The sequence below is a fragment of the Juglans regia genome, chromosome 12, assembly GCF_001411555.2.
Source record: "Juglans regia cultivar Chandler chromosome 12, Walnut 2.0, whole genome shotgun sequence".
Lineage (NCBI taxonomy): Eukaryota > Viridiplantae > Streptophyta > Magnoliopsida > Fagales > Juglandaceae > Juglans > Juglans regia.
In genome coordinates this window covers 21,426,333-21,445,002 of record NC_049912.1, presented here as the reverse complement: position 1 = coordinate 21,445,002, position 18,670 = coordinate 21,426,333, and the positions used below count along the sequence as shown (strand labels likewise).

The 18,670-nt window shown below is 40.1% G+C and overlaps 1 protein-coding gene across 1 annotated transcript; it reads right to left on the bottom strand.

The window, feature by feature from the left end:
* Positions 1-662: 662 nt before the first annotated feature.
* Positions 663-18,109, bottom strand: LOC109005933 (squamosa promoter-binding-like protein 7). Its single transcript, XM_018985031.2, has 10 exons — positions 17,368-18,109; positions 16,727-16,899; positions 16,363-16,589; positions 16,187-16,261; positions 15,973-16,080; positions 14,065-14,182; positions 13,767-13,902; positions 3,350-3,512; positions 1,948-2,520; positions 663-1,341 (listed from the first exon to the last, which is right to left on the bottom strand). Exons 1-10 carry the CDS (start codon positions 17,877-17,879, stop codon positions 1,045-1,047), a joined length of 2,382 nt encoding a protein of 793 aa, XP_018840576.1. The 5' UTR covers positions 17,880-18,109; the 3' UTR covers positions 663-1,044.
* Positions 18,110-18,670: the final 561 nt, after the last annotated feature.

Genomic DNA, 18,670 nt, shown 5'->3' with positions numbered 1-18,670 from the left:
TGATTTCTGCAGCTTAGGGAAGTCGCGAAAATATATGCACAATTCTGGTGTAGTGCTGGTCCAAGATAAGTGTGGTGGAACTCTTAGGTGTTGGTATGTGATTAGCAGGCTGTTATTTGACTAAAACCAGCCCGACCGATCCTAAGAAATTTTTTTTTTTTTTTAATACGTTACGAGTAAAACAACATCATTTGGTTTGATTTACCAAACGGTGTCATTTTAATTGTGTTTAAAACATAACTATGGGCTTAAAACGACGTCATTTCACTTATACTTAAGTAGAACAGTGTCGTTTTGAGTACAAAATATATTAAAAAAAATAATAATTTTTTTAATCGGCTGATTCAGTAGTTTGAACTAGGTTCGAACCGACCGATATCGATCTTCTCTATTTGCTACCACACACCGACTGGTTCTCCACCGGTTTCGGCCGGTTCCGTGCTCCGACAGCCAGTCTGATTAATTTTTGGCCAGTTTGGACGGTTCCTGTATAGCCCTAATATTTTATCTAAATTGAATCCAACTAGATAAAATTATCAAAATGTCCATAGTTGAGTTAAATTGTATGAGAAATCTTTAGGTCTCCAATTGTTATCATCTACGGCGACCTTGGACTACATCAATGGTATTTGCCTGTCTGAAGATCTGTACAACTCAGCCACTATTGGGAACAACTTTGAACATTAGAAATACATCAGAATATTGAACTGATACCCAGAACTATTCAAAATTGCAGCAAAAAAAAATCTAAAAAGTTTTCAGAACTAGTAAATACATGTTACATTATTCCCAAACTTATTTGACTTTCAATGGGGATAGTCGACCCTACTGTCCCCACCCTTAATCAACCCTTGCACATGAAAGCATTTAACCGAAGCTGCAGAGGCAATTAGCACTCTGATATCAAGCTTCCCATGCAAAAAGCAGAGTCAGAAGCCAAAGGTTTAAATAGCTTTTCTGAATCTGGTGTTAGTATACAATGGATACTTACAGATGAACAACAGCATTTTTTCAGCTCAGAGACCTCCAACTTTCATTACTTGTCTAGATTCTGTTGAACAAACACCTGCGGATAGATACTGCAAATTCTCCAGCCTTGTGAGGATGAAGGAGAATGGCACATATCCCTAAACAAACAGCGCCAAAGGAAATTACAAAAATACCAGGGCGAGAGCTGAAGATTGCCCCAGAACCGATGCGACCACACGACTTTCTAGGCCATCCCTTGATATGGTTAACTTTCATGACTACCTCTCTATTCAACAGGGGAACATTTCTACTTCTACTAGAAGTTGAGCATGTCTGTACTCCCAACCTTGCATTTGCTACCAACTCTGTATCCTGAAAAAGAAGATCCTAATTAATCACTTGGAGCAAAGAAATAAATGGCAGTTGGAGAAGAAAATACAAATATGACGGATGATCTCTCAAGTTTTCAGACATCATAATTTGATAACTAGAAAGTACTTCTAAAAGAAAAAACCTGGAAAGCTCTCAATACATATCACCGTAGCATACTAGATGGAAAACACAGTTTGTAAATCTCTTAAAAAAAAAATAAGAGACTTCTAAAATATTTTCCAAGCAGAAAGTTAAGTAGCTAGAACATATTCATTGAAATGATATATGACGACAGCATAACGAAAATCAACGGGGTCTAGATAAAACACCAGCAAAAGGTGTTGATGCATTTTGCCCATTTCATATATATTTAAGCTATAAATTCACCCACTAGAAAAATATTGTTTTTTGTGATGTGTATTATAAACAAGTAAAAATATGAAAAATGGTAAAAAAAAAAAAAAAAAAGTAAAAATATGAACAAAAGATAAATATTTACATACATATTCACATATATATTAGGCAATAAGATTAGTTCCTTAATCTTGAATGTGCAAGCCAGGGTCACAAACAGCAAAAGCTCAAGCACAAGAAAGAAGTCCTCACCTGGCTGTTGACTGAGACAAAGAGCTCATTATCTTTGGAGGGGCTTTGAGAAACATATTCCCCTTCTGGCACATATTCTGATTGCAGCACTAAACTTCCACTTTTCTTATATTTTCTGTGAAGATTATCTCTCGCATTGTCTATGTATTTTTCTAGTAAACCCAAATCAGCAGCACAGTTGCCATTAACCATGCTGTCAGATTTCATGTTACTCAGAACAATCTTCAGTTTCTCCAACAGTTTCTCTAAAATTGTAGTGGAATCGTTAGATATCAGAAAGCTCAATAGATTATTAAGTCTTTGAATCCAAGTAGCAGTGATAGAATGTTGAAAATTTTCCAATGCAGGTTGCTTAAGTAACCACGCTATATCTAAAAGAAACTCATCAAATGTTGACTGTCTCAATGCAAAAACTTCACACGCGTCAGATGGAGGAACAATAGCCGCAAAGTCTGATCCTTTCAGGAAAAGAGAAGCATCAACCTTCTGCTGTAACATCTCCACTTCATTGCAAATTTCTTTGTCTCCAATGAGTATTGGAATGAAGTTTGATAAGCCAGATTCATTCTCGACCTATAAAATAGATTTATCGTTAGGTTAAAAAAATACAGAGTTACCAGTCAAACAACATTTCCATCACGGTAATATTCATGTAGCTAAACAATTTCTCTGTAACAAAATAAATCCACCATTTTCTGTAACTGATTACTGCATCCATCGCAGAATCTGGTGTAACAATCATGGACTATGCTACCAAACATCCTGGAAGTGACAGCACTGAATACTTAAAGCTCACATCAAGTCACAAGACTTCTTGAGCATCACTGCCTAATTAACTATAGATACAGAAGCAATCCCACATGGCATACATGGAAAGTAGAGCCATGCAAAAAGAAATGAGGTAAATTCAATGCATACATTACGAATTTACGACAGTTCACCAGGCCATTTTTAGTTTACACAATATACAACAAAAATCGCCCACATATGTCCCAGGAAAACCAATACTTGTTTGAAATATCTCATGAACATTTGAAAAACAAGAAAACAAATATCTCCTTTTTTTTACAAGTAATAAGAGAATTTTATTGCCAAGTAAATAGGCATAGCCCAAAAGCAAATATCTCCTTAATACATCCAAGATATAATACATACAAAAGAAGTATACAGACAGGATCCTAGATACAATTGTTATGTTCCATAACGATAGGTTCATTGATAAGAAGTTTTGTAGCAGTAACTTTTGTTACAAACACTTCAGAAAAACCAACCTTTCTCTAACGAAATCTTAATGAAACATGAAACATGCCTTTGTGGATGTCAGTATGTATAAGACATAACCATGGTAAAATGAGATGAAGAAAAAAACCCAGGATAAAATAAAAATATCCAAAACACCTACCTCCACAAAGGCAGGACCAAAGAGATATTTTTCAGTCTGTGGAATAAATATCTTGTACAACTGATGGTTGCAGCTAGAAGCAGTATCACCCTCGGTCTGACCATGTAGAGATGAAACACAATAATCAAGTGCAAGATACTTTCCTGCAAAAGATACAAGAAACCTGGCACCAAAACCTTCTTAAGCCTTATGTTATCAAATTTCACTGTTCAATTACATAAATACCTTTTACAATACATGAAAAGTGAGTTGAAATGTTAACCGAGAATATCTAAAACAAACACTGACAAGATATATACATGATTATGGCATGTTAAAACTGAATGGCACCTAATAAGGATAGGGGGAGACAACAAAAAGATTCCCAAAAGCATCGCTTATTATGTTCTTCCAATTTTGACAAAAGCTGCAGATGTTTCAGCTCAGGTTGGCTTGGTAGGAAGCTCATCAGGCTCATGAATATAGTAAAATAATAATTTTGACTAGCCCAATTCAGGTTTAAAGGGAACTGTAGCTGTGATGAATAAGACCATGTTTAGGATTTTGATAATTTTTTTTAATAATTTCATTTCATTAAAAGCACAGAGGGGCACAACCCTAGTACAAATGATGTATACAAGAAATAATCCCTTTAATTATTAAAAGGAGAAAGGTTGATAATTGTTTTCTTACTCATAGGAACACGTTCAACAAGCAGAAGTTTTTTTAGAATATAAATTCGGTTGAAGATACAAGGCCTGACATGCTGCGTGCACATGCAATTGAAAGGCTTTTCCTTCACTACTGGAAAGCAGCTTTGCTCAGTCAATGCTACAACATTTTAGGGCATAGAGAATTTTCTATATATTATTCAAGAGATATGGAGCGACTGGTCACTGATATAACTTGTGTACAAGGTCTATGTGGGCACTTGAAAGTGGCCAAACAAGTGGTTGAAAATTTTCTTGCATGTGATCGGTTTTAAGGTGGTGCATCTTCATTACTGGTTTATTGGAAATCTTCCACCTATCATGGGTTTTCCTACACTAATATTGGGAGCATTGTTCAAGAGAACTGTGTCTGAAACTGATATATCTGATGATTGGAGTCCATCACCAAGGCCATCACTACAAGATACAGAAAGGGTTGACATACAAGATAAAAATTATAAGAAGTGGGCGACAGAACTCTTCAGTTACTGTCTGTCCCTTGCTAATTGCTATTAATGCAACCTGAAACCAATTGCTTCAATAGTTATAAACAAGAAGTAATTGGGATCCAGTTGCTAGGGATTATAGAGTTTGATTGCTTTACAGAGCATCCACTATTGCATTCTAAGATGCAGGAAGAAAAGATAATCAATCATCTAAAACCACTCCACCCCACCATAAGATATCTGGCCTAGTATCTGCTTTAATAGGTAAAGCATATGTTAATCATAGGTGATTTTTTTGATAAGTAAGAAGATATTTCATTGATATAAAGATAGGCATAGCCCAAGTACACAAGCAGTATACATGTGATTACACCTATTTAGGAACTAGAAATGGTTACAAGGAAATCATGAAAATTTTTTTTTTGATCAGTAAAAAAGAGAGAGATTATATATATGAATGAATAAACGTAATCCTTGTACACAGGACGTATACAAAGGAACTCCTAAAAACATTCTAAAGGCTAATTAAAGACAAGAATTCCTGAACATTGTCCCCATTTAATACAATATTGGAAAACCAACACATTAGAGTGTGGAGAAAAAAATTCTTCAACTCAGTACTTGTGCGTTCCTTATCTTCAAAAACACGGGCATTCCTTTCCATCCAAATACACCACATAATACACAGCGGGATCATCTTCCACACTGCTGCCACTTGATTGCAACCTTGCAGCTTTGACCAACATCCCAGCAAGTCCACCACCCGCTTAGGCATAACCCATGCAATATCAACCCTCAGAAAGATCTCAACCCACAACACCCTTGTTACCTCACAATGTAGTAATAGATGGTCCACAGATTCTCCATTCTTCTTACACAAATAGCACCAGTCCAATACTATGCATCCTCTCTTCCTCAAGTTATCTGTGGTCAGTATCTTCCCAAGAGCTGCACTCCAAACGAAGAAAGCTACTCTAGGGGGCACACGAGCCCTCCAAATATTCTTCCAAGGGAACGGAGTAATCTCAAGTCGTGTTGTCAAGATGCTATAATACGCCTTGACTGTACATAACTTATGGTTATTAGACCTCCATTTCAAACTATCTCGCTATGTCGCTGGAATCTCCGTGGAATATAATAAGCTGAAAAATTCTGAAATAATAGATAATTCCCAATCTTGTAGGTCCCTATTAAAAAGGATATTCCACAGATGCATTCCATTAGAGAATATACGCACATCAGCCACTGAAACTTCCCTATCAGCTGCAATGGAATATAAGGTCGGAAAAACTCTTTCCAAAGCCTGGACTCCACACCACACATCCCTCCAAAATCTGATGTGACTGCCCTCGCCAACTACGAAGCGAACTTGATTTACAAAACCTGGCCACCCCTTCCTTATATACTTCCATAAACCCACCCCATAGCCCCCACTTACTTCCTTAGAGCACCACCCACCCCAATCTACCCCATATCTAGCATCAATAGTATCCCTCCACAATGACTCCTCCTCCAGATGATATCTCCATAACCATTTTCCCAATAAAGCTTTATTGAAAATTCTCAAATTACAGACACCCAACCCCCCACTCACAACTGGGGCGCATACAGTCTCCCATCTAACCAAATGGAATTTCTTCTCCTCTCTCATTCCACCCCATAGGAACGCCCTAAAGAGTTTCTCCACCCTATTCACCACCCCTACTGGCATAGGAAACAAAGATAAAAAATACGTTGGGAGATTACTAAGAGTACTCTTGATAAGCGTGAGACAGCCCCCCTTCGATAAGTACACTCGTTTCCAACCAGCCAGTCTTTTCTCTATCTTCTCCACTATCCCATCTCATATAGCTTTATTCTTGAAAGATGCTCCCAATGGAAGACCCAAGTATTTCATTGGAAAAGAGGCCACCTTACAATCCAAGAGACTAGCTAACCTGAGAATATTAGGAACTGCCCCCACAGGAACCATCTCAGACTTGCCCAGATTCACCTTTAGCCCCGACACTGCCTCAAAACAAAGTAACAATGCTCTTAACGTTTGGATCTGGCTACTCTTTGCTTCACAGAAAACTAATGTATCATCTGCAAAGAGAAGATGTGATATGGTGATAGTGCCAACCTCACCATTACCCACCTAAAAACCGGATAAGAAACCTCCCCCAACCGCAGCCTGCACCATCCTACTCAAAACCTCCATAACTATGACAAATAAAAGAGGAGATAAAGGATCTCCCTGTCGAAGGCCTCTTGAACTAGCAAAAAAACCAACAGGTGTACCATTAACCAAAACTGAGAAACGGGCGGTAGAAATACACTGACGCATCCATGCAATCCACCTAATCCCAAAGCCACATCTCTCAAGCACATATAAGAGGAATTCCCAATTCACATGGTCATAAGCCTTTTCCATGTCAAGCTTGCACAAAACACCTGAACCTCCCTCCCTTATCTTGTAATCCAAGCATTCATTTGCAATAAGTACTGAGTCAATAATTTGTCTCCCACGAATAAAAGCGTTCTGGGACTTGGAGATAATATGTTCTAACGCCGGGCTAAGCCAGTTAGCAAGGACCTTCGAGATTATCTTATACACACTACTAACCAGGCTTATTGGCCGAAAATCTTCAATAGACGAAGCCCCATTTTTCTTAGGAATAAGAGCAATAAAGGATGTATTGATGGATTTTTCAAACTTCTGAAAGGCATGAAATTCGTAGAAAACCTGCATAACATCATCTTTTACAATATCCCAACAAGTTTGGAAGAACCCCATTGAAAAACCATCCGGCCCCGGTGCTTTATCCTTTGCCATGCCAGCTATGACCTTGTGGATCTCTTCTTCAACAAAAGGTCTCTCCATATTACTCACACTCTGCGAATCAATTTCCTCAAAATGCAAAGCATCAAGCTTCGGCCTCCAACTAACTGATTCCGAGAGAAGAGACTCATAATACTGTACTATGTGATTTTCAAGCTCAAAAGGAGAAGATATCACCTGAGATCCTGATTGAAGTGACTCTATGACATTGTTCTGTCGATGTGGCCACTTTGTGAAAAAACTTCGTACATCTATCACCTTCTTTCAACCAAAGTGCCCTAGATTTTTGACGCCATGAGATCTCCTCCGATAGCAAGACCCTTTCCAAATTGGCCATAACCGCTCCCTTCCTCAATAACACCTCCTCCGTATTATCTCCCAAAAGCTCTTTATTCTCAAGTTCCTGCAGTTCCTCCAACAGTGAAATCTTTTGGTTGTCAATATGACCAAACACCTCCAAATTCCACTTCTTCAAGTCTTGTTTCAATGCCTTCAACTTACTTGCCAAAATGTAACTTGGAGTACCGACAAACTGATATGAAGACCACCAACCACTAACCCTCTCTACAAACCCATCTGCTGTTAACCACATATTTTCAAACTTGAAATACCGTCGTCCCCTATGAATACCCCCACAATCCAAAAGGATAGGATAATGATCAGAACTGACTCGAGCTAGTCTTCTCTGGCTTGCTTCCGGATATTTAGCTTCCCATGAAAGAGATACTAAGAATCTATCCAGTCTCGACCAAACCCGCCCATTTGACCAAGTGAATTCACCCTCTACCAAAGGGAGATCCATAAAATCTAGATCAAATATGAACTCGTTGACTTCCTCCATGGCCAAAGAATGACGACAGTGTCCTGACCGCTCACTAGGAAACTGAATAGTATTAAAATCATCCCCCATGCACCACGGCACCTCCCATAAGGAGTATACTCCCGCCAACTCCTCCCACAATCTTCTCCTGTCCCGATCCACGTTAGGACCGTAGGAACCTGCAAATGCTCATTCCCATCCATCATCCACATTTTTAAATAAAGTCGCAACTGTAAACTCTCCAACACATTCCTCAATCATCTCAACCACTATTTTATCCCACATAAGCAATACTCCTCCAGAGGCTCCCGAAGAGGCCAGATAAGTCCAACCTACATATGAACACCCCCATAAACCGCGCACGAATTTCCTATCAATAAAACGTCTCTTTGTTTCTTGCAAACACACCACATCACCCTTCCACAACCGCAATAAAGCTTTGATTCGGAGGCGCTTATTACGATCATTAAGCCCCCGGACATTCCATGATAAAATCTTAGGCTTCATAAACCACTATGTTACCCTTCCCCCTCGACCGATCCCTTCCACCACTCTCTTCTTTCACATCATAATTAATAGAGCAAGTTAACTTTTTAAGCTCCCTTTCCCGCTTGGAGGCTGACTTTGAATGACTAGCCTCAAGTGCTACAAGGAGGGCCTTAAATTGTTCTTCGTACCCTCCAAACGAAATCCCAATGACCTCCTGAATTTCCTCTACTTTTTTGAAAACCCACTTTGACGAAGAACTCCCATAATTACTGAGTGGGCGTGTGCACAAGGGTGTTAGAGTGACCCCCTCTTCAGCATTACTGACTGAAGCGAATAAAGCCAATTCCGAGCCACCTACAACTTCTGATTCAACCCTAGGTTCCCCTGCATACCCCACAGAAACATCAACACTTGGTTTCACTGTGTACCCCTCAGAAACAACCAACCCCTGTTCCAACGAAACTGCAGAACCTCCCTCCCCTACACACAACTGTTTCTGAGCCTCCTCCAACCCCAACCCGTGAACCATCGACAGACAAAACCCACTCGTAGGCTCCTCTTGAACTCTCGGAGCCCTCATAAGGGAGAGCCCATGCTCCGGCAAGTGAGACTGCACAAAAACCGCTACTGTCCCTTCGTCCACCTCACACGATAGCTTATGTGGCTCCTCCACTGACAACCTACAACACGACGACGTAGGAATAGTGGGTATCGGCCCTGGCTTAGTCGAAACCATGCCTTCCTCGATAACCTCCCAGCGAGGTGCCTGAACCGGCTCACCCTGATGCTCCTCGAGGGCGGTCGGGAGTTTCTGTGCCGGTACCGTAGCCATTCCGGCACGTATCGGCGTCCCGGGAAGCTGCGCAAGGCACTGACCCGAAATATCGGGTGGTACCCGAGTCGCCTTCCAAACCAGCTTTGGACCCGCAACCTGACCCGGCCCCTTGGCCCTTTCCCCCTTCGCCAGCCCATCAAGCTTCCCATCCCAACCCAGCTTTCCTTCCTTTACACCTAGCCCATCTTCCCTTCCCGACCCATTACCCGCATCCTTCACTCCCTTTCCCTTTACACACCGTTTAAGCTCGAGCAACTCTTCCAACAACAGCCCCACTTTAATCTCCATATTACACAGACCCCTTAACAGAAATTCTTCTTCTGTTTCACTGCCTCTGCACGATCTCTGCACAACCTCTGGCACTATAGGCACCGCTCCACTCACCTCTTGCTGCCGTACTTTCTGCACTTGAAGGACCTCACTGTACGACCTTGAGGCATCCACCATCAATGAAGGAGCATCAACCTTGGCTGCCTGCGAATGCCATGGGAGTGCCCTCACTCTGTTACTCACCCCCGAAACAGAGGGATGAGCCATGAACTCCCTCAACTTATCTCCAAATTTCCTCCACCCCTCACCCTTCCTGCCCTCTGGAACCACTAACATTCATCTCCTCTTTTCATGCCCAAAATCCGAAATGGAGAAATATCTTCCATTGCGGTTACACCCACTCTGTATCATTAAAACTGCATTTCCAGTTCTACGAGTTCTAATAAACTCTGAAAAGCCCAAAGATGCAGCACACTCCCTCACCATCAAACCCAACCACCCCAAAGCCTCATGCTCTAATGAAATGTATTTCACCACACGCCAACTACTCTCGGTGATTCTCCACCACCTATCATTCTCCCTACTGAACACAAATATCTTCTGTTCAATGAAGACCTCTGTGCTCATACCCATCTTCACCCTACAATGCACTATATCGAGAATCTCCAATCTATAACTTAACTCCACTGAACTACATGCTAAACACCACAAGGAACTACCACCATAGACGACCCAACACCAGAAGCAAGACACAAGAAAACCAAGAAAAGAAAAAAGTGTACGGAGAGAAAATTTTAGGAGTTCATACACTGCAACTGAGATTAATGATACATTTAAATAAAGTATTTCTGTTAAATCATGATTAATGCACAAGAAAACCATGAAAATTGAGACCATTTAAATCTAAAGCGATGGCCTACATAAATAAAGTATTCCAGAAGAAACTCTTAATCTCTTCCAAGGAGCGCTCACGATCCTCAAAATTTCTATCATTTCTTTCTCTCCAGATACACCAAAAAATACAAATGGGAGCCATCCTCCACACAGCTACAATATGTGGTGTCCCCATGATCGCTTTCCAGCTAGCTAGAAGTTCAACCACCCTTCTCGGCATAACCCATGCTAATTCCACTTTGCTGAAAAAATAATTCCATATGGTTACAACCTCACATTGTAGAAGTAGATGATCCACTGTTTCACCACTATTTCTACACATATAGCACCAGTCGATGATGATAAGCCCACGTTTTCTTATATTATCAACAGTCAGTACATTCCCTAAAGTTGCTGTCCAAGCAAAAAAAACAGCCTTTGTAGGTGCTTTACTCCGCCAAATGTTCGTCCAAGGAAAGTGATTCCTACCTTGGGCAGTAAGAGTCTCATAAAATGAGCGTACAGAAAAATTGCCTTTCCTAGAAGGCCGCCACTCCAGTTTATCCTCCGCTGTAACAGCAAGACTAATGTTGTACAGCAAGTTAAAGAACTCCATCACGAATCCTACTTTCCAATCATGGGCCTCCCGAATAAAACTAACATTCCATTGCTGCGCCTCATTATTAATATCCCTCAATTCAGCCACCACAGCATCTTGTTCCCTTGCAATTCTAAAAATAGCAGAGTAGACATCCTTAAGAGCCATATCTCCAACCCAAACGTCATGCCAAAAACTAATTCTATGGTCATCCCCCATACACAGCCTCGTGTTGCAAGAGAAAGACCACCAACCTTTCTGAATATGCTTCCATAACCCCACCTTGTACGCCCCCCTAACTTCATTAGAGCACCAACCCCAGGTACTCCCGTACTTACTATCAATCACCATCTTCCATAAGGCTTCCCTCTCATAATTATATCTCCAAAGCCACTTCCCGAGAAGAGCCTTATTGAAGGCCCTCACATTACGAACCCCCAATCCACCACCCCTGAAGGGAGAGCACACCTCGTCCCACCCAACTAAATGGAACTTAAACTCATCTCCAAGTCCACCCCACAAAAAAATCTCATTGAAGCTTCTCAATCCACAAGGCAACACTAGCAGGAAGAGGAAATAAAGACAAGAAATAGGTGGGAAGGTTGGAAGGGGTACTCTTTATCAATGCAATCCAACCTCCTTTAGACAAATACACCTGTTTCCATCCAGTCAACCTACGCTCTATTTTCTCTAACACCCCATTCCAAATAGTCTTAGCTTTGAATGATGCTCCCAACGGTAAGCCAAGGTACTTCATAGGCAACGAAGAGACCGCACATCCCAATATATTAGTCAGCCCCCTGACATTACGCACATTACCCACAGCAACCATCTCCGTTTTTGAGAGATTTATTTTTAACCCGGATACCGTTTCAAAACACAGCATAATAGCCTTTAAAGATTGAAGATGACTTGGATTTGCCTCACAAAATAACAACATATCATTTGCAAAAAAAAAAAAATGCGATATAATGGTAGCACCGTGGTTAGTATCCCCCATTGAATAACCTAAGAAAAAGCCACCCTCCACTGAAGCCGACATCATTCTGCTTTATGCCTCCATGACAATAACAAAAAAGATGGGTCATAGTGGATCTCCTTGGCGCAACCCCCTCGAGCTGTTAAAGAAACCACGGGATAACCGTTTAAAGATTGAAGATGACCTGCTTAATCTAGGTGATCACACATGATTGCTTAGAATCAATGAATTATACCCTCCACGCCACTTCCATAAATATATTATAATGAGAATGATGCTCCCGTTGTCCCACAGTGAGTGGTTCACTTGCATCATATCCCTTTCCCTTGGAAAGGTATATGGAGTAGTAAGGTGCCCCTAAAGGTTGCTTTCTTTGGTTGGACTGCTTCTCTTGGGAAAAGCCTCCCCATAGATAACTGAAGGAATGATTATTGTTGTTGATTGGTGTTGTATGTGTATGAGAAGTGATGAATCTATGGACCATTTATTGCTTCATTGTGAGGTAGCTAGGGCCATGTGGGATGACACTTCATCAGGATTGGACTTGCATGGGTAATGCCTAGGAGAGTGGTGGATCTCCTTTCCAGCAGGAGCGGTCTTCAGGGTAATTCCCAATTCGCAGTTGAATGGAAGATGGTTCCCTTATGTCTGATGTGGTGCATTTGGTGGGAGCGAAATGGTCGGAGTTTTTAAAATAGGGAATGCTCTTTGGAAGAACTTAGAAGGTTCTTTTACAACACTTTATTTTTATGGGCATTTGTTATAGATTTCAATGGAGCTAGTTTTCATGATTTTCTTATTTCTATTTCTAGCACCTAATGCTTAATTAGGTGTTTCCTCTTGCACACTTTTCTGTGTACTTGGGCTAAGCCTATCCATTCGGTTCAATAAAATTTTATTTTACCAATAAAAAAATGATTCATGTCCCATACCATATGTTTGTTCCAAAAACCAAAGCAATATCTTCACACAATACCCTTTATTATAGAAGAAAGCATGTGCTTCCAATTTGTGTGTTGATTACTTTAAGAAGACTAAGATGTTTTCTTTTCCTTTAAGTTTGTGCATTTGGTAGCTGAGCCACTCATTATGGTATAGAGAGGGTGGATCAAAACATCCTACACCCCAGCACCCAAAAGAAAGATTTTTCCATTTTAATTACGTATTAACATAGCAATAACCACTAAGAGTGGTGGCTCAATGGTCCTCAGGTTACTCCTAAGTGGTTTGGTATATACTAGGTCTAGGGTTCGAATCCAAATATGGATTCATCTTAAACTATTGGTATTAGCCACCAAATGATTCATTGAATTCCCTAGCAGGGCTAAAATCTAAGCTATGGCTCAAACCCAACCCCCACTTGAGGGAGCGTCTACGACTTTCTGCAGTCTAGGCCCCTCTTGTCCAGTTCCCAGCAGGTAAGGTTTCTATCATGGACGCATGGTCACACCCAAGTAGGAAGCCACCTCTGGTTGCTCCCTCCTACCTTTTTGTTCATTAAAAACAACAGAGCAAATAAAATAAACACAACAATGAAACCCGAGGGGAAAGCTATATTTATGATCATATATAAAGCTCAATGTTGTCAATGGCATACCGAAGTTTAGATTGTAGCAAATTACTTCCACAAGCAACAAACTCCAGGGGTTTTCCAGCCTCAAAACATATAGGATGAACATAGTGAAGTCTCGGGGCTCGCACTTCCACCTTGACTTTCATCACAGAAGTTCCCCCTATGCCCATTCAATTGTTCAACTCATGTCAAAAGGGCTTGGGTTGAATGCATTAATTGGGCTGATTATGAACTTCACTTGATGAACTATTTATGCTGAAAAAGAAATCAGTTTTCAAATTTCATAAGTATTATGTAGCAACACGTATGGTCACAAACTTACCTTTCATAACCCGGAAAATCATGTCATTGATAAAAACAAGTATGGTGCCTCTTCCAGATAACATCCTTCCAGGGGAGATGACAAAGTCATGGAGATATGATAGAGGATCTTCAGATAACTGTTTGATGCATTCAAGAAACATTTAGTCTAGTCTTGCAGACTTCACTAATTTTATAAATTAATGTAAATAGAACAAATTGAACAGACAAGTAGAAACAATTTGTGACAGCTTGACAACTTATTATACTTTATAGATAGGAACAGCACCTTTGTTTGATCACACAAAATCCTATACCATACACTTATGGGATTCTATAATTTCTTCATCCATTTAGCATGATACTTTAGCTATGTTTGGATAGTTCAACTTTCAATCCAAACACATTTTAAAACCCAAAATAAATTTTCATCTCCAAAAAGTAATCCCCTAATCATAAGCATCAGTTGATAAAAAATCAAAATCAAAACCAAAACCCAAATCACTTTCACAAAATCCAAATTGATTTCTTTTCAATTATATTTTCAACAGGTTCCACCGTTTTCACAAACATTAAAAAACCATCTTAAAAAATTACCTCAAAAACTGAACTAAACAAAATCCTATACAAGCATACTCAATTTTCACATGTGAAATGCTTATCAAAAGAAAACTCACAAGTGAAATGATAACAAGAAATATATCCAGCGTTGATTTTCTTTTTTAATAAGAATCTAGTGTTGAAGTATTAGTTACATGGGTACATTCTTATGCATGGGTGTTGCTCTTGTATATGTCCCGTGTACTTGTCTATGGCTATTTTAATAAAATTCTTATTTACTAATAAAAAAAGACGGGTACATTCATCTCTTCCCATCAACTTAAACTTTTAGTAAAATTTATTATTTAACATGGGAGGAACAGCCCAAAGTTTGAACCCCGGTTTTCTTTTTAAACTAAAGGTAATTTAAAATAGACCTTGGCTTTTATTTTGAATCGGGATGGTAATGAGGAGCCCGAATCCAATAGTACATAAGTTAATGATTTACTTAGATTGGCTGATAAGCATATCAAAATTTGACCAGCCAAAAGACTTTGTTTTATAAGTTAAATATTTTCCTTGTTTTGAAGTGGACATTAAAATGTGAATAAATTCTAAAAAATTTCGCACCAGTTGAGCAGCCAAAAGATTGGCGTGTTAAAGGCAAGATATTGAGAGGACAGAAAGAATTTTATGAGCCACAATGACATATATATGTAAATATTCTTCTCTAGTTGTGTTAAAACATATGAAGAAAATCCAACTAAATATAAGGATATCATAGATGTGTCTTCTTGATTCTTAGGAGTACCTAACAAGATGATCTACGACAAATGCATGAGACCAAGTATACTTGTATTCTCCAGGGACAACATGAACATGAAATGGTGAGTATAATATATATGCAGATCTATGACAGAACTGTGCCAAATTTTTTTTTTGACAAGTAAAAATTTATTAATACCAATAGGCGCAGCCAAGTACACTAGATGTATACAAGAGAAAACACCTAGTTGGGGTGCAAAAAAGATACAAGGAACAATAAACCCAGCCCTAGCCCAACAACAAACCCATCTAGGAAAATTAACGTAACAAAGCCCTAGCCCAAGCCCAAAAATGCGCCTGCCCCAAACCACCACCAGTGCACCAATGCCTATCCCACCAAACCAGATTTTGCCCATATACCAAGTCACTGTAAATTCCCCAACACACTGGTCCTACTAACAATTTACAATTGGTTCTGTCTTCCCTTTGGTCCTCCCTCGACTTGAACTATCTCCCTTATCGCCATAGTTGATTGCCCAAGCAAGAGAACTATGCCAAATTAATGGCACTAGCTCACCATAACAGTCTAAGTATTCATAAAGAAAGCATCCAGTTAAACCTTTACCTTCGTCCACATAAACATTGGCATCGCAATGAACACAGTTAATATTGTACATCCAGGGCGAATATACCCCTCCAACTCAACCGGCATACTGGATAACCACTGGAATATCTGCAGATAAATGTACATACATATTAACCAATTATTTGTATCTATGACTGAAAAGTGATCTGATCCCTTTCAAAATATCAAACTGCAATAATAATGCTTTAAATACTTGGTGCCGCAGTCTTCTAGGGAATTCTGCTGGGTTCCAATCATAAAGCTTAAACGAGATCCGACCTGTCGGACACTACAATCATATATGGATCAGTACATCTCCAGGATAGCTCCTCCTGTGAACTAAGGGGAAAAAAGGCAATGTGGCTAACATAGCAGTCAGTGGAGACCCACCACAGATGAGTAATCAGTCTTATTGTCACAGTACAATGGAGATAGAGAACATTTGGTATTATCATTTTCTCCATGCATCTGGGTTTCACCAGAAGCCACAAAAGATGCAACAGTATCACAATACATGTTCTGGGAATTAAGATCTGAGCAGAGAGTGGTAACTCGTACATCTTCAGACTCCAAGACTGCTTCCATTTCAGCCATTGGGCTGCTCGAGCATAAACCATCTAGACCAAAGACAATATATGATACTAGTAAATGTTTTATCCTGGTAGAATGTGCAACTTTTCTCCAGAGTCACTTAAATATATGTGCTCTGTCCATCACATAGATGGAAACTAGTCGAATTGATTCAAATTGGTACCTTTTTCTGCTTCACCATCACAAGGGACATTCTCAGTCTGCATGGCCCCTTTAGGCTCACTATACGCTGCAACTCTAGAATCACTTGGCTTCCTTCGCCGTCTAACATTGTGGCGTTCTAATTTTCTTCGACAACTACGTTTACCTTCGTCAAAATCTGATAAGATGTGAAACCTGCCAACCATTTTGCACATGAGCATAAGGTATAATTAGTAAAATAATGCTGATCAATCGGCAACTTTCACCCTGAATCATATATGATTTTTGTCAACTAAACACTATTTTAGCAGCGGCAACTTGAATGTAAGCAACTAAATACTTATTTTTTTTAAAAAAAGAACGTAAGCAACTGAACAATTGACTTAGGATTCAAGCTGCTCTGATCTCATGCACAATAACACAACCGCACAAATTGTCTATATAGCCTCTTCCATACATAAACCCAGACTATAATTATGTATCTAAGATAAATGACAACTTTATTAGTGTACCCTTTCAAAACATCGTTGAAATCGTCTTAAGCAAAACTCTAGCATCTAACTCGGCGGTGACCGAAAGTAAAACTAAAATCTTAAAAAGAAGAAGAACAATAAAGTATGAAATACAATCTGAAACCTCAGAAACCATGTGGATGGAGCTTACTTGCCACACTGCTGGCAATATCTCTTAGCCACTCCATCAAGCACAACCGTGGTCGCATGCGCGCACCGCAGACAAACCCTATGCCTGCGGTGATACCCTTTAAGCTCGCTGATATCAGTCTCGCACCCGGGAACCTGGCAACGCGCGGCGGCCCGAGGCCTGCGGGTAGACGTCCGAACACTCCGGGCCCGCTTCTTCCCATGGACGTCAACCTCCATCTCCATCTCCATCTTTTCATCCAACTCGGGGCAGGCGCAGGGGATCCGACCCGCCAAGAAATTGGAACAGATGAGCCTGGGATCACGCTTTCGGCGGTTAGAAGTGGGAGCAGCGGGATCCTCCTGCGGGATGGGGTGTGGATGAATATCATCGGGGTCAAGGGAGACGGAGAAGTGCTCGTCTACAGTGAAATCCAGGAGTTCACTGAAGTCCCAGAGATCGGAGGACGGGTCCTCCATTTCCTCGGAAACCCTAGGGTTTGGAGATTGCTGAGGTCGCGAAGGGCTTTCCATAAATCCAGTGAACGACACTAACAGTCAAATTCCAAGAGCTAGCGGCGGATGGAGTTGGAAGCGAGAGTGGGTGACTTGGCTGCGAAGAGACGACAGCTCCGAGAGTCAGCCAGCTTGGTTGAACATGGTGGGGGAGTGTTGGGGAAGTGCTTTAGTCCCAGTCCAGACGGTGATAACTTGCCAACGGGAACGAGAGAGAGGATTATGGCGACATGAAATACATGATTTTTTTTTTTTTGGAATTATATAACCGGACAGACAAGGTGTAGTACTACTACTGTAGTACAGAGTCAAGAGTAGGGCCACGCGCGACAAAGGCTAATGCCAGGGCCACCTCGTCTCGACTCGTTTGGTACCGTCTGGCCATTGCGATTTGCGAGGCGGTCGCGTGCGAGAATCGTGTGGAGGTAGTGGTATATCCTTGTCAACGGTACAGATGGTGTTGGCATCCATGTCTGATGTCTCCAATAATACAGGATTTTCACCGCTCCCAAGTCCTGCTCTTAACTCAATTATTATTATTGAAAGCAAGTCAAGATCTTCCCAGTGTCTCATAATCATCTCTTCTCAATTATAATTTAAATATAAAATTTTTAAATTAATTATTATAATTTTTTTAAATTAATCATTATAATTTTATATTTTAATTTTATAATTTTTTTATTTAATTTTTTTCTTTTTTTCAAAATTTAAAAAATATTTAAATTAAATTATCTCACTACTATTTATAAATTATTTTATTATTATTCTTAAAATTTTTTTCATATCTTACTTTTCAACGAGGCCTTGTT